At 37.8% G+C, this 17,303-nt stretch overlaps 1 protein-coding gene across 1 annotated transcript; it reads left to right on the top strand.

Annotated features, from left to right (window-relative positions):
* Positions 1–284: 284 nt before the first annotated feature.
* LOC139940118 (uncharacterized) lies at positions 285–17,255 on the top strand. The gene is made up of 14 exons (XM_071936362.1): positions 285–334; positions 2,404–2,557; positions 2,825–2,944; positions 4,318–6,441; positions 6,579–6,749; positions 7,185–7,242; positions 7,710–7,835; positions 9,355–9,464; positions 10,308–10,551; positions 12,618–12,823; positions 13,761–13,887; positions 14,298–14,497; positions 15,610–15,719; positions 16,331–17,255. The coding sequence occupies exons 1-14, from the start codon at positions 328–330 to the stop codon at positions 16,504–16,506; spliced, it is 3,933 nt and encodes a 1,310-aa protein (XP_071792463.1). The 5' UTR covers positions 285–327; the 3' UTR covers positions 16,507–17,255.
* The last annotated feature ends 48 nt before the right edge of the window (positions 17,256–17,303 follow it).

The raw sequence follows: 17,303 nt of genomic DNA, 5'->3' as shown, positions 1-17,303 counted from the left end.
CCCCCCAAAAAAAAAAAAAATAGTATCTTTCGCGGCCACCACAGGTTTGCCAAATAGAAATCGAGAAATCGAGCTCCCGGAGGTTTGACAACCTTTATCGATTCTGGCGTGCACAGATTATCGGCGTATGTGCGTTAAAGGAGATCGAACATCTTGGGTACGAAACGCTGTACTGGCTTTGGAAACCTGACACCAACTACACGGGCATAACAAATCTGACGAATACGTCATAGGAACAGCACAATCTGATTGGTTGGTACTCTTCATGTACGAATTTTGAAAGGACACACAAGACGTCCCCGTCGACCATCGACGTTTTTCTCTGCGATGACAGGTAAGTTTTTAGCAAAAATGCCTTTATTTTGAAACAATTTCTTCTTATTGTGTAGTAATACTATATCCCATGACCAAATCATATACGCTGTGACATTATTTTAGGAGTATATTTAGCAAATACTTAGCGCGATTGATTAGATTTTAAGAACGTACGGCGGACAATCAGATTCAGAATCAGCAGAGGCCGTTTTATTTTTAAAATTTAGTGCATCTACTTTTTTGGAATGGAATAAATTTATGGGTAAGCAAATGGAAAAGTTTCCGTATGGCGCCACCACTTTTTCATTCGAAATAAAATAAAATAAAATAATATAGTATCTAATTTACCTGATTGATATATCCCTTTTTGTAAAAATGAGTGAAAAAGTGGTGGCGCCATACGGAAAGTTATCCGGTTGGCATGGTTGGTGGATTGATGACTCGATAAATAAATATATCAATTTTAATAGGATTTTAAAAAGTGCTTTAGTTTCTTTGCAAATATTCATGGTATGCGCGCACCAAAACATGTTTTGGATAACTTTCCGTATGGAGCCACCACTTTTTCACTCATTTTTACAAAAAGGGATATGTCAATGAGGTAAATTAGATACTATATTATTTTATTTCGAATGAAAAAGTGGTGGCGCCATACGGAAACTTTTCCCATGTTTTGAGTACATAATGAACTGTGGTGTGGGTGTCCTTTTTAAAAATTAAATAAAAACTAACCCTCAATGTTGATGAAATAAATGAGTTAATTTTGAGGATCATACAGGTTTACACTATCGATCAGGCTAATTGTTTATCATTAGTTAAAACAAATATTTCGAGAGGTTTTTTGATGAAAATTTTTACGTTTTTGTACTAAAATTGAAGTCTCAGAAAATGTATATTTTTGTTATTTTATTGAATCCCCATAGTAGATTTGAAATATTTTTATGTGGAAAGGTTATTTCTTCCTATCATATATGCAAATCACTTATTTATGTTTTATGATGTTATGGGAAACAGTCGGGGTTACGGCACACGTACGGCGTGTGCCATATCCGTTGTTAAGGAAACTCATTTTGTGGAATATGGTATGCTGTTTAGTGTAGCCTGTTCGTCGGTACGCAGAAGAAACAAAACAAAAGCACCTGCTTAGCGCGTAAGCACCGCTGAACTACCAAGAAGTGTTAATGTTTTTTGACCGAAAAGGTATTTATGAATGGGAATCAAAGTGTGTTGAATCGGTTCTCAACTAGTGGTTATTATTAATCTGATGAATTGTGTGTTAACCGGGCAACTAGCCTTACCTTTAGACAGGCTTGGAGACAGGTGCTTTTAAAAGGGTCATGTACTTTTTCCTGACACAAAACACAATGTCTACAGATTTACATTAAACTTACACAGTTTGAAGATTATTATAGTAGAAAGCTTCCCTTGAAATTTTACTTACTGAGGTGCTGTAGTTTTTGAGAAATGAGTCAAACAAATAATTTTCGTCTCAGTTTTAGCATGTAAAAACGTACTAACCAGTTATGCGATGGTTTTGGTATTGGTTAATGGGATTTTACATGCTAAAATAGTTTTCGTCTTCCTGAGACGAAAATTATTTTGTGACTTATTTTACTCATTTCTCAAAAACTACACAACCTCAGTTAGTTATATTTGAAGGGAAGCTTTCAACTATCATTATCTTCAAACCCTGTTAGTTTTTGTTAATGTAAATCTGTGGACATTTTGAAAAAGTACCCGAATCCTTTAGTTAGTTAGTGGCTCTAACTGCTAACTACAGAAATACATGTACACTGCACAACATGTGGATGCTGGGAGGTTTAAACCCATGCCAAGCCTTCCTTCCTGCTATGATCCATATCTACATGAACGGTGTGCACCTGATTTTCTTTTAGCAAGCAGCAAGGCATCAGGAAATAGCTTGCAAAAGTTTGTCTAAGAATCACCATGTATTATTAATAGTTTGTGTCAATCATTGTGTTTGTCCTACATTGTTGCCAAAAGGATCTGAAGTCTGGAAAGTCATTTTTTGTATCATTGACATTTATATCAACTATTCATACCAATGTTCTCTGTTTTTTTTTATAGCAATGCTACCATCAGCACTTACCATGGACGAACTACCAGGGTTCTCCCTCCACTTGATGGCGTCAGCAAAAATACTTAAATTTGAAGAGAGTTGGAACGCTAATATGAAATGGTTGGCTGATGTTTTAGAGGATGCAAAACAACAATTTGGCAGGTAAATTTAGATCACACTTTTAGGAAACGGTTTCCTGGTTGGAGTAAAGATTTTTAACATTTATTATTCTGCTTACAATAAAGAAGAAATCCTCAAAGTCAAAAACATTGTTTTAAAATTTGTTTCCTTATACATTTCATGTGGATAATGATGCTTGTTATTTGAGCATGTGAGGCGAGCAGTGTGATGCATAATGTTCTCTTTAATCATTGCTGTTCAGAAGTTGTTCACACATTTCTGTGTCTTTTCAAATTTCTTTAAAAACAGAGAAGAGGTAGCCATCTTCCCTAAGACACCGGCTATGAAAAGGAGACGACAGCGAATCAAGAGGGTGTCTACTATACACCCAGATGATGTAGAGAATCAGCTTCCGGTCAGAAACAAGAGGTAAGTAATCAGTATGCTGAGTTTATTGCATACGTAAATTTGTTAACGTTTGGAGCTGCATTATTTCCCAAAAATGACAGATTTGTGAAGAAAATATGCTGACCAAAACCCGCCTCAGAAAAATGTTTGCTGCCATGGAGTGTGAATCTGTTGAAATTAGTGGCTTCTTGCTGGTAAGATTTGAGTTATAAAGCCTTGAAAATTGTCTGCCCCAGAAATGGACCCTGATATCCAGGACATCACTGTAGTACACAAAATGTAAGGCCCCCAGTGCTAACTGACATGCTCCTGTTTTGGTATGATTTCCAATTATTATTTTTTTGCCCTTGTAATAAGTGCTGGGCGAATAGTGAAATTTTGATATTTGGATACCGCTGGCCAACTATCCGAAATTAACCGGATATTCGAATAGTTTTTTTCGCCGCTAGAGGGCGCTATAAAAAAATAAAATAAAAAAATATTAAAAATATTTTTTTGCCGCTAGAGGGCGCTGTTCGTTTGTGAATGAGATCGTATGGGCGGATTGATATTAGTTTTAGTGTCACTCGGTTCATTCATAAAAATAACCGGATCTAATTCAAAGATGGTGATTTGCTTTTTCTTTTGATCGTGATCGACTCTACGTGAATGAAAACTTTCGTAATCTTTGAACAAATTACGTCAGAAATGTCATTGGTTGAACTCTTCACGGAGGTGAGCATAGTTAAATACTTAATTTATGCTGTTTTATGCTGTCTTAATAGAAGTTTCATAGGGATTCAGACAAAACATTCCTATCAGTTGTTGCCCGACGTCCGCGGATATTCGGATATTAAAAGAATATCCGGTTGCTTGGTTGTAATTACAGAACTATTCGGTTTATAAATAGGTATTTGCGCCCTATGCGGATATCCGGTTAAGACAAAAAAGGCATTCGCGGTTACGGATAGGAAAACCTATTCGCCATTAACCGGATATTCAAATAATTTGCCCAGGCCTGCTTGTAATATATGATTTAAAAAAAAAAAATAGCCTGAAAGTCTATTAATGTAAAGCCGGCCTACACCGCACTATATACATGTACAGGTGAGCTCTTCTACTCAATCAAATGTTCCTACCTTTTAACAAATATCACGCCTCTAACTTTTCAATGACTGGCCAGCAGATCCAGTTTGCTGGTCATTTTGCTGGTCAGACAGATTTGTCATTAGTCCACTATTTCAAGGTTTCTTTTTAAAGTTCGTGGATTTTGAACTTGTACGATGTACAAACAATCATGTCCCTGCTAGGTGATTTAACTGGCAATTGGACCACTGTTAAGAGAGAACCCTGATGTGTAGATAGACTGTACATGTATCTAATTTGTTTTGTCTTTCCTGTAATTATTCCAACAGAAGCTGCAGAGCATCTATTCTGTCTAAGGATCTTCAATCCATTGCTCCAGTACGAAGGAGCGCCCGTGCCTCTCGCACAACAATCACCACACAGAACAATGTCAAACGCACGACCCGTTCAAGATCCACACGCACCTCCAAGAAAGTCACTATGTTGGAACACCAGGGCAGCTCAGAACAGATACCAGTTGCACATTCAACCGACACAGGAAGTTGCACAGATGACACAGAGGATGCAGAGAGTGTCTCTTCAAGCAATGAGGTCAAACCAAAGCGTTCAGAGAAGATGTCAACAATCGCTCCCATGGAAACTGATGAATGCAAAACGAAAGTAACATCTGGAGATGACGTCGTTGGTGTACTCAACTCCCCAAACCAGAAGATTTTAAAGCGTAGCTCCGGAATGAGGGCAAAGCAACAAGCAAAGAAGTTGAGACTAAACAGTGGAGAAGGCATCTCAACTATTTCCGATACATCTGATGATTGTGATGCTGGCAAACATCCACAGAGCATTCCCTCAAGTGGTCAATCACAACCTGACTTAGTTGGTCCTACTGAGAGTTCCCCCTCTAAACGCCCTAAACGAAAGAATGCTGCGTCTCGCTACAAAGACCATGTTAAGCGGCTCATCAACCGCCATGAGCACCTCATCTCAGAGGTGAGCGCAAGCTCGGATGAGGAATTTCAATCCCCAAACATCCCAAAACGTACATGTAAAAATGGCAGAAAACCCAAACAAACAGCAAAGAGTGTGGAGAGGCATTTGAAATCACAAACACAAGAAAAGGAGGAAATAGTTACAGAGCAATCAAATGATAAAGCTGTCTCACAAATTAAAAAGACACATCTATCAGAAAACAACTGCCCTAAACAGTCCACCCAAACCAACAATGAAGGTGAAATAATTGAGATACAAGACAAGCCGATTGAGACTGTATCCCAAAGCAAAAGAGGCTCATCGGTAAAAATCATGGAAAGTGCATCTTACTCCCCAAAAGAGCCAGAAGTTAGCCAAGATTCAGAATTGAAACCATCCATAGATTCGATCTGTGAAGATGAAGAAGAGACGCACATGGAAGAAGATAGTCTTAATCTGCCGAGTGTTGCTAAATCAAGCTTAGAGCAGCCTAGTATTGCTAAAGATAGCATAGAGCAGCCTTGTATTGCTAAAGATAGCATAGAACAGCCTAGTGCTGCTAAATCAAGCTTAGAGCAGCCTAGTATTGCTAAAGATAGCATAGAACAGCCTAGTGCTGCTAAATCAAGCTTAGAACAGCCTTGTATTGCTAAAGATAGCTTAGAGCAGCCTAGTATTGCTAAAGATAGTCTAGAACAGCCTAGTATTGCTAAAGATAGCATAGAACAGCCTAGTGCTGCTAAATCAAGCTTAGAACAGCCTTGTATTGCTAAAGATAGCTTAGAGCAGCCTAGTATTGCTAAAGATAGTCTAGAACAGCCTAGTATTGCTAAAGATAGCATAGAACAGCCTAGTATTGCTGTTGATAGCTTGGAGCAGCATAGTATTGCTATTAATAGCTTGGAGCAGCATAGTATTGCTATTGATCGCTTGGAGCAGCATAGTATTGCTATTAATAGCTTGGAGCAGCATAGTATTGCTAAAGATAGCTTAGAACCTGATCCCATCAAGGAAGAAAACGAGAAAGAGATCCAAAAGAACAATGTCAATCAAGATGACCATATCCAGAACCAAGGCAACATGACCATAGACAGTCTCGATCAACAGAACATATCTGAGGATAGTCTGTGCCATAGTAATATCTCCCATGACAGTCTAAACCAGTCGTCTTTGCATCAAGGCTACCAGAAGAACCTTCGTCGCTCCACACGTCGTTCCTCAGCAGTGGTGAGTCACTCAAAGAAGCGTTCATCTATGTATAACCATCGTACCTCTATAAGAAAGTCAGTGCGAAAGTCTTCAAGGTGTCTTCACAGCACATGTGCAAGCACTCGATTAAGTAGACGACCTCATCTTGAGGAGTTGCCCCAGGATCCCAAGTATAGAGACAATAACAGTGATGTTGTCTTAGTGGATGCTTTCATGGAAGAGGATCCTGAGAGTGGAACCCCAGAGATGAATCCAACATGTACCACTCCATCTAGGAGGTTAGTATGTTTAGCCATATCACTATTATCAATAATGTTGTACTGATACACAAGTAACTCGCTGTCGTGCTTAGAATTGAGTTTGTACATTGCATTGTCAGAATGTTTTAATATAAGAGTCATAATGTTTGTTTCAGAATGTCAATGCGCCATTCTTCGGACAACCAAAGAACACAGAGAATTACCCGTGCTACATCCAGGATGGCAAACCATGTTGACCTTCCAGACTCCATTGATTCAACATCATTGTCTCAGACACCTGATTCTGACAGGGAATCCCCAGGCCGGAAATCTCCAGGTGCAGCTTGGTGAGTCTATTTTCAGTCCAAGTTTGAATCATTCACCTTGGAATCACCCACGGTTATTTACTTTTAAGTTATAAATCACAGGGGAACTGAAGGTATTGACAAAATAAAAAGATCATCAACATAGGGATGGAATGCCCAGAGTGATGGCAAGTTAAATCGGAGGTTGTTGGTTCAAATCCTTCACTAACGCCAATTTATTTAATTTTGACAAAGCACTACTTACTTAATCATAGTATGAAATGAACTTCATACCTGTACAAGATGGAGAGGGGGGGGGGAATAACAAGTACTTATGTTGAATGATACATTAAGGACAGTTGATACCACTTGTTTAAACGCAATCTCTAATTTCATTGGTGATTCAAGACAAATTGTATTTTTTACATCAACTAGGTTTTTGATTTTTAATTGTTTGTTTGTAAATTGTTTCTACAGTTCTTCAGATGAAGATGTAATCAGCAACACACCCTCCCCGAGTTGCCCGACAGATAAGGTAAACCAAATATAGCAAATACTTGCATGCCATTGCTTCCCTAGTTCTTTTAGTTTCCTCTGTTATCTTATTTCCGGGATGTTAAATAGCAAAATGTAGATACTAAAAACACAAAACAACTCGACCTATACTTCTGCTCAAAAACAAACATTCATAATTCACAAGCGAACATTTTTACATACATGTATCCTCAGTATTTTTGAGGGCCTTTGATCATGCCCTGCAACAAACAAGTTAAAAATTACAAAATTAAGCAGAAAAATATCTAATACTAATTTTCGAACCAAAAACTTTTGATAAATGCACAGAATGCAAAAAAGGGCGTTGTCTCAATCAGAAAAAAAAAATCAATGCTATTCGCAGTTGAGTATCTGCTAGTTTATCATTTAAACTTGTATCAACTTTTTATGTTTGTTGACACTCAAAGAGAATACATTTCTTGTGTCCTTTGTTTTTGTCTGATTTAGATTGTACGACCACGAGGAACCTTTTTGTCTTCTACCAAGAAAGAATCTAGCAAGTACATGAACAATCTGCATGGCATGGTATCATCCTTCATCAAGAGAAACACTCCTCAGAAACTCACAGCAACGGTAACAACATCTAAATCGCATTCACAGTGTGCTTAAACTAAATCCCCAAAAAGTGAAGAGGGCGATTCCATGAAAAGGTGGAATTTTCATAGAAAAATGAAATTGCTCCCAGAATTGAATTTTTATCTTTATATCATTCCAAACATGTCCAAGTGTCAGGGGAATTTTGTTTATTCTGTTCGGATATTGTTAACTGTGATAAAAAATACTTTTCCAATAGTGCACTTTGGTTGGAAAAAAAGTAATGTTTTTTATGGTTTTATCAATTTGACCTATTTTTATAGTCAGTATCAATTTTCTTTAAAAAAGTATAAACGAGAGCAAGTATGGGCAGTATTCTTTCAGAAAAAATATGTAAAATTTCAATACAACTCAATGTACACTTGTGTCAACACTTGGTTTGAGGTACTCTCAGAGAGCGTAACGCGTGTTACCAAAACACACCCTTTTAAATATAATTACTTAACAACCTGGTTTCAAATGCTGCAACTTTTAATTTTCCTCCTACTAATAAGGGCTCATGTAAAAACAGTAAAAACTTAGATGAATTCTTAACCACCGCTTCACAATGAGCCTCCGAAAACTGTAACGCGTGTTACAATGTAACGCGTGTTACCAAGCCCAATACACTGTATACAATGGTCAGATGGGCACAGCACACAGTTTAAAAACTAAAATATTCCTGCCACGTTCCATGGCCTGGTAGGCAAGCACAATGTGAATGAGGTGGAATTACTTTTCAACATCCCACGGCAAAGGACATGTCGATGGAATGGGGAGGTCAAATTAACGATTATAAGCTTGGGGAGTTGTTTTTTGTGGTTAATGATTGGGATTATTTCCGTGGTGAAGTAATGCAAGTAAGTGAAGAAAATGACTTCAGTGTTTTAGGGATGCCCCCTGCTTGAAGGAATTGGAAGTTGGCAAGTTCTAAAGATGACAAAACATCATGGAGAATGATGAAGGACCCTCAAAAGCGTAACGCGTGTTACTGTGGAATCGCCCAAATGTGTTCTTTTCCTTTCTCCATAAAAATGTTTGATGATGGCTGATTTATCCTGGTGTCCTAGTCTGCTGTGTGCAGGATCTGGCAATAAAATTTGATTATTCCATCACAACTAGAGCCAACAGGAAAACCACTTGAAAGTATTCAAATTGTATATTATTATGGTCTAGAAACAAGCTCAGAATGCATTGATTGTTTCAGATTACATACTTTTTGAGTTTGTTAAGTAATAGACCACACTGGTTAAATATGAAATGGTTTTGGGTTGAGACATCTTCTCTAGAAGCAGAATGTCTTGGGTTTGATTTGCATTTTGCCTTCTGCACAGTATCCATAAGGACCATGGCTAGATTAGACTCAAATCAGCAGTTTCTTTTTGGTATCCAATCCAATCATGATTTGCTGCAGACCTTTCATTGGTTATTTTCAAGGCTAGCCCCCCAAAACAAATGTGACTAGCCTGCTACTTTCTTGACTACTCGTGTGACTAAATCACTGATTTATCGTTTTCAGGAGCGTCAGCGGGAAATGAAGAAACAGATTTTGAGTAAACACAAACGGGAAGAGGAGATCCGACGAAAGATGGAGACTGATAAGCAGAGACAACGAGAAGAGCAGAAACGGTGAGCCAGATTTCCTGTATCATTGAAATATGATCAAAATAGAACAAGGCTCGATTTCACAAAGTACCAACATTCATCTTAAGATGAGTTGTCAGTATCACCATAGTGATTCAAGGTTCGAAATTAGCGGTCGCCCGGTCGCCAAATGCGAGTGAAAATAGCAGCGGGCGAGTGAAAACCCTTTCTCACTAGCCCGCCGGGCGAGTCAAATAATTATTCTTTTTCACATATAAATGAGGGTTCAGTGGCAAAATCCCACAGAAAACTTTTACTAAAGCTTTTAAACTAGTAAGTTTGACAATTCTAGATACTTGCTATATTTAGTTTTGCTAGTCAAAAAACCTGCGGGTGATCGAGAATTGTGGTTGACTCTCCCGACGGGCAATTGAAAAAAATAGTGAAGGGAAACCCCTGTGATTTGTATTGTGACATCACACTTTGCTTTACAGTTAAAATTGCTTCACACTTAAGATCAATCTCAGCTCTTTATAAAATAAATGAAAACTAATCATCATTCCACACTCACTTTCATTTGGATTAGTTAACATTGATATTGAGAAGGAAAATTAGGATTTGTGATTCTTGCCTTATTTGCACCATAGTAAAGGTTTCATGTGCAAAAAGAATGGAATGGAGTGAGGTTAGCACTTGAGAGTATCAATATTTTGACAGTCAATATTTAATGAATCTGAAGATACACTTTTATCTGAAAACTTCATGAGTACTTTAATTGAACTGAGAAGCATCTTTTCTATCCCAGCTTTATTATTCATGTTTATAAATTCTTGATACATCTTGATGTATTGTATAGATAATTTATTATTTTTTTACAACTCGTTACAGGAAGCGGGATGAACGCATCCGGAAGGTTACAGAAGCCCGGGAGCGCCGCGTGGCTCTGCAAGAGCAGAAACGACAAGAGCTTGAGATCAAACAGCAGCAGTTGACTAAAATGTCTTCCAAGCAGAGAGAGGATAAGAAACAAGAGGAGATCATTAGAAGACAGATGCAAATAAAGAAAAAGGCTGAGGCTGAAGAGAGACGTAGACAAGAGGAAGAAGCTAGACTCCTTAAGATACAAGAACAGGTGAAGAACTCAATTTAAGAATATCAACATCTCTAAAGTTCAGAAGGTGTTGTGGGCTGTCATGGCCGTAGTACTTTATTGCTCGAAATATAAATTAAAATAACAAACATGATGCAATAGCATGCACAGTCACAATTTTTACAAAAGGATACGAAAAGTAGTCTTTGAGTTAATAGTACACTTTGATCACAAGGTTCAATTTCTGGTGTCCAGAGGATAAAAGAAAGACTGAATAGTTATCTTAGTTTATTAAAGACAATGGACACTATTGGTAATTGTCAAAGACTAGTCTTCGCAGTTTGTGTATCTCAACATGTGCATAAAATAACAAACCTGTGAAAGTTTGAGCTCAATCGGTCGCCGATGTTGCGAGATATTAAGGAAAGAAAAAACACCCTTGTCACACGTAGTTGTGTGCTTTCAGGTGCTTGATTTCGAGACCTCAAATTATAAATCTGAGGTCTTGAAGTCAAATTCATGGAAAATTACTTCTTTTTCAAAAACTGCGTCACTTCAGAGGGAGTTGCTTCTCACAATGTTTTATACTACCAACCTCTCCCCATTACTCGTCACCAAGTAAGGTTTTGTGCTAATAATAATTTTGAGTAATTACCAATAGTGTCCACTGCCTTTAAACTGTCTAGATTCTGATATCATCAGAGCAAGCAGCTTGTTTGAAATGGCATGAGTCAAGGCTTAGTAAAGTGACTTGAAGATGGTTGAAGTCCCAAGATCCTGCCAGCTTTGCTTGTTTTCAATACTCTCTGGCTCTACTTCGGAATCTCGTGCCATCAAGTCTACTTTACAAGGCAAATTCAAGATTCATGGTTTTTTCCATTCTAGTATGTCTATCTGGAAGTATCGATAAGCACTATTAATCATTTCATGGTATTTTGGCTTGCATTTCAAAGTATACCTTGCCACTTTTTGTTCTTTAGCAGCTCTATGAAATTGGTTCAGGAGAATGTGGCTTGGTATTGCATAGTACAGGGATGCCAGTTTTCCGGCTATTGCCAGAATTCCGGCTTTTTCAAATTTTCCGGCGCTCTGTGTTTCATCGGGCCGAAAAAAGAAAAAAAAACTTTTCCGGCGCTCCGTATTTCATCTGGCCGGAGAAAATATATTTTATTGAAAACAGATTTCCGGCGTTCCGTTTTTCGTCTGGCCGGAGACAATACAACTTTTGAAAAAGATTTCCGGCGCTCCGTATTTCATTTGGCCGGAGAATCCATTATGTTGCTGCCGTCAACTCGCTGTCAACTAGCCAACTCAACCACTTCCAAGATGGCAGCTATGAACTAGTCTTGACCTAACGCCTCAGCGACCAACTAACATAAATTGCAGTACATACTACACATGCAGTACCAATCATTCACGGCTTGTGGCAAGACTATTCCAAATGCAGGAAAGCGCCCTCTGTTGTCCATTTTGCACAAGCCTGTGAAAAGAAAGATGGCGACCGACGGCTTTGTAGCGTAGAGATACTTTTTTCACGAGCAAAAAACAAAATTCTTACAATCGAAATGTAGCCTAAAACTTTTCAAATTCTCTTTTAGCTTATACTGTATAGTTTTATGCATCTTTTGTGGATTTTAAATTTATTTTGGAGGAGTTAACGGCGAGTTGGCGGCACCAAGCTAGATGACGGTGAGTTGAATTGGACCCTCCCAATAATGTGCCTTGCTGATACCGATCGAAAAATTTAACTGCAAAAGAAGTTTTATATTCAACCGATCCTCACATTAATACGAACCCATCAACATTTTTTTTTTTACGTTTTGAAATTTGTGATATTATACAAACGGAAAATTCAAGACTAAAATCAGACTATGCCTGCCTTTTTGGCAAGGGGGGGGGGGGGATGGTCAGAATTTTCTTTTTCTTTATGTTTTATTAAAAAAGTGCTGTTGTGTTTTTTATAGTTTTTTTGGTCTGGGGGGGGGGGCGGTGACCCCTTTTCCAAAAAAATTTCAGGCTCTGAAGGAAAGAGCCACTGACATCCCTGATAGTAGCTTGATTGAAACTTCATTGTAAAGATTGTTTGCTGTTTGTTTTCCTTTTTCCAGGAAGAGGAGCAGAAGCGTCATCGTGAGATGATTCTTCGGAAGAAAGAATATGAGGAGCAGGAGAGACAGCGTCGTATAGATGAGGCAAGACGCCTTCAGGAGCAACGTCGTGCTGATATGCAGAAACAAAGGCAAGAAGAGCAACAAAGAAGACTTGAACAAGACCTAGCCAAGGAACGAGAAATGCAACTTCTCAAAGAAGAGAGGTTAGTATTCTATTGCTGTAATGAAGTGATACGGCCCTCCTCAAACAAATGGGCCTTATCACTTCATTGAAAATAATCATTTATATTAGTAATACCCAAATTTAACATAGATGCTAAAAGTACATACAACTACTGTTAGATGTTTTTGAAACTATGATTGATCTAAATGGGACAAAAGTTCATGAAAAGCATTTGCAACCGTTTGTTATAAAATGCACATGGTTAGAAAGATGTTTTGAGAATACAATATAATGATCCTCACAAATATGCCTCGAAATTGCATGGTTTTCCAACATCGTGAACTAACACGGCACGCCAATTTTTTGAGTCAAACGACACAATTTTGAGGCATATCAAACTATTGCAGTACATCTTATTACAAAAAAATGAACCAGCTCTTTTTAATACTATTATGGATGTTATTCAAATGGGGGTCTTTTGGGATGCTAGGTGGCAGCAGACTAACCAGGTAAATCAATTGTTCTCTGTGATGTACTCGGGCTAAAAAATACGTAAACAATGGTAATGGGAGACTTTCCAACGCTAGGTGGCAGCAGACTTACCGGGTAAATTTCCATTGTTTACATAGTTCTGAACATGCGCATAATTCTGGGAACAATGGCTTTACCCGGTAAGTCTGCCGCCACCTATCGTCACAGAAAGTCTCCTACAATGTATTTTACCAGTAAGTCTGCTGCCACCTAGCATTCCAAAGTCTCACATTGATAAAAACAAGTATAAGCAGTTTATGCTATGTCAAGTGGCCTTCACATTACTAAAACATCTTAAAGTTGTCATCAAACCCCAAATTCAGGTTTCTTAATCTAGAAAGGGGGAGATGTGATTATTAATATCAACTTTGGCAACATATTGAGCTGTGCAATGATTAGTCTTATTGAAGTTATATAAATGATGAAACTATTACTTTGTGCTGCAGGGAGCAAGAAAGAAGAGCAGAGATGGAGCTGAAGAGGGAGATTGAAAGACGAGCCAGGGAAGAAGCATTGGAAAATGAACGTCGTTTAGAAGCAGCAAGAATAGCTCGAGAGAAAGAGAGACTAAAGGTATACTTCATTGTTCAAAAGCATTTCTTATGACAACAATTTACAATTCTGAGAAGACCTCAAGTCTTTGCTGATTGTATGTAAAAGCCAAGTCCATTTATGTTTTACTTTTCCTGCATAAATCATTAAAGTTAAACTAAATCATTGCAACTCTTATGGGTTCCTGGTAGTCAGTAACCAAGTTCATTGCTTTAACAACTAAAGGAAACAAACTCAGCCACTTAAACAGGTCCCAACGTTCACAAACAGGTGAGACATGCACAACCTATACCAGGCTTTATAGTTGTGTACTGTATTATTTCAAAACAAGCGCGCAAGCACTTGGAACATGCATTATGGACAGTTGTATTGTTTTGTGAAACAACACATTTTTTTGTTTGAATACTAAATTGAATATGTTGTACTCACAGGAACAGCGACATTTAGTGGACATGATGCAAGCAGAGCGTAAACGTCTAGAGTGTGAGCAGGAACGTGAGCGAGCAGAGCATGAGCGATTGAAGGCATCCATCTTAAAGCACAACACCAGTGCCTGTCTGAATACTACTGTTACTAAAGACACATCAGTACTGGAGGGATCTCCATCTTCCTATAACATGACTCCACAGAGGTAGGGCCTAACAGCAATAATGTTGGCCTCATTTTGTTTTCACTGCAATTCAATTCAATTGTGATCAACAATTGAATTGAATTGCAGTGAAAAACAAATTGAGGCCAAATAGAAATATTGTTTATGGTGAATAAGGTGCTCAAACTGGCAGGAAAAAAGGCAAGGGAAGCCATTTGGTTTTAAAGACACTGGACACTATTGGTAATTGCCAAAGACCAGTCTTCCCACTTGGTGTATCTCAATATATGCATAAAATATTAAACCTGTGAAAATTTGAGCTCAACTGGTCGCCGAAGTTGCGAGATAATAATGAAAGAAAAAACACCCTTGTCACACGGAGTTGTGAGCCTTCAGATGCTTGATTTCGAGACCTCATGTTCTAAATCTGAGGTCTCGAAATCAAATTTGTGGAAAATTACCTCTTTCTCAAAAACTACTCCACTTCAGAGGGAGCTGTTTCTCATAATGTTTTATTCTACCAACCTCTCCCAATTACTCGTTACCAAGTAAGGTTTTGTGCTAATAATTATTTTGAGTAATTACCAATAGTGTCCACTGCCTTTAAAGCCATGAAACACTTTCGTTACAGAAAAAAAATCAAAAGCTCACAGATTTACAAATAATTTACAGGGTTTACAGAAGGTAATGGTGAAAGACTTATCTTGAAATATTATTCCGTGAAATACTTTACTTTTTGAGAAAACATGAAAACAATATCAATTCTCGATAGCGAGAATTACGGATTTATTTTTAACACATGTCATGACACGGCGAAACGTGGGGAAACAAGGGTGGGTTTTCCCGTTATTTTCTCCCGACTCCGATGACCGATTGAGCCTAAATTTTCACAGGTTTGTTGTTTTATATATAAGTTGTGGTACACGAAGTGTGGGCCTTGGACAAAACTGTTTACCGAAAGTGTCCAATGGCTTTAAACAAGAAGATAAGTGCAGAAAACTGTTGTATTTAATTTGGATTTCTTTATTCCTGTGTTCAAGTTCTTTGTTCTGAGCAAATACAGCTTTGTATGCTTGAATACATCAATGTCTATTTCTGCACAGATTGTTTGCTGTATTACTTAATTCTTGTCAATCTTTTCTACCCTCATCTAGAGTTGTAATACCTTCAACAGCAGAGAATTACAACATCGATGATTTACACAGTGGAGACTCAACAGATGAAGAGGATGCTCCAAGGAAAAACATTCCCTCATGGGCGCAAGGTTGGTTGCTTTTTTACATGGTTGTTATAAGTATTCTTTTTTTTTGGAGAAAATGGAAATAGCTGTTGCAAACAACTTGCCAACCAAATGGACCGAGGGTATAAATGCAAAAAATAGTTAATGGCCTGACGTTCCGACCCTAGCAGAGTCTTTCTCGAAGGCTTAAAAAGTTTATTCTTTTTTTTTGTAATAATTATATAATATTGGATGGCTTTGAGGGGGATACAAGAATATATTGCACGAGCTATGACAATACTGCACGAGTCGAAGACGAGTGCAATATTGTCACCCGAGTAACATGCCTGTGATATTTTGCTAAGTATTATGGGACATTTGTTCGTATTTCATTACTTTTCAGCGACTTATCTAAGACCGGCTTATTGCAACAGGCTTGATGACTGACTAAGCTAAGATCGTCTAAGGCAGATAGCCGGCTATAACTGACTGGTCTTAGACTGCTGACTAAGACCGTTTTATTGCAATCCGCCCCTGCTCGGACAGAGAGCCATCTGACTTGTCGTTTTGGTCCCATCTGTTGTATGCCTATCTCTTGTGTATCCATGTTAAAAGTATCTTGTATTGGTGACATATTTTTGTTATCTCTCTTCCAGGAGCCCGTCTGAAGAACGCATTAATCAAACAGTGTTACAATCCACCCCCAAACCTAGAGACAATGTTTGGACCCTTTGATCCTCCAGACTTAACACTGATCTTCTCTAAGAAGAGAGCTCGCTACATCAAAAGAACCAGCTCGGCAGTATGGGACTCACCATTGCTCAAGGTCTAACAATAGGTAACACTACTGGATTTAGATAATCTTTTAAATTTGCATGAAATATTTGATTTATTGTGCAAAGTTTCTTAGCTTTGAAGTGTCATTAACTTCAGTGTGTATATACTATGGGATGTTAATGTAACTAGAAGAAGAAATCATCAGCTGAAGTAATTATAATCTCTTGAGCAGCATGAGTTTTATTGAAGGCCAAATCAAACAAGGAGGTTTGGATTTTGGTTAATGAGATTTTGGATTTAAGTATAATGTAAAATATCTCATGGGAGTTTTTTGACTGGTAGAGTTATGAACTGAAAACTTTATAACTTAAATGTAAATAGTTAACAAAATAAAAGGAGGAACTGGTACTGTCCAAAAAGCACAGGGCAAGCTGAAGCCATGGTTGGAAAGAAGAAACAAGGCACAGAAAAATAGCCTCTATTTTAAAAAACACCAGCATAATTTCTTCTAGGTCTGGCACTTTAAATTTAAGTAAAGTGACTAAAAGTTATGTGATTTTTACAAGGTTGCAGGATGATTGAGTAGCCCTGCTGGATTTTTAATGTTGTATTTTCATGTAAATGTAAAAGATCTTGCACAACTAAAACATTGACTTCAAGATTCAAATTGATTAATGGAGTATTTAGTAAAATGTATCATGGTGATAAAATATAAAAACAAACAGCACCTGACAATACCCATCATCATTTCATGTGTACATATATGTATAGGTATCGTTACAATTCAATATTTTTCAAGGAAAAGTTAAAGTAACGCTGGGAAATGGGAGCAAATAATTACAGAACAATATA

This window comes from Asterias amurensis, chromosome 7, assembly GCF_032118995.1.
Source record: "Asterias amurensis chromosome 7, ASM3211899v1".
Classification (NCBI taxonomy): Eukaryota; Metazoa; Echinodermata; class Asteroidea; order Forcipulatida; family Asteriidae; genus Asterias; species Asterias amurensis.
This window is presented reverse-complemented; position numbering and strand designations above follow the sequence as displayed.

Excerpts from the sequence above, each read along its gene's own strand:
- LOC139940118 (XM_071936362.1), top strand. Across the intron at positions 6,750-7,184 it reads AAATCTCCAGGTGCAGCTTG|TTCTTCAGATGAAGATGTAA; the intron begins GTGAGTCTATTT and ends TTGTTTCTACAG. Across the intron at positions 7,243-7,709 it reads CGAGTTGCCCGACAGATAAG|ATTGTACGACCACGAGGAAC; the intron begins GTAAACCAAATA and ends TGTCTGATTTAG.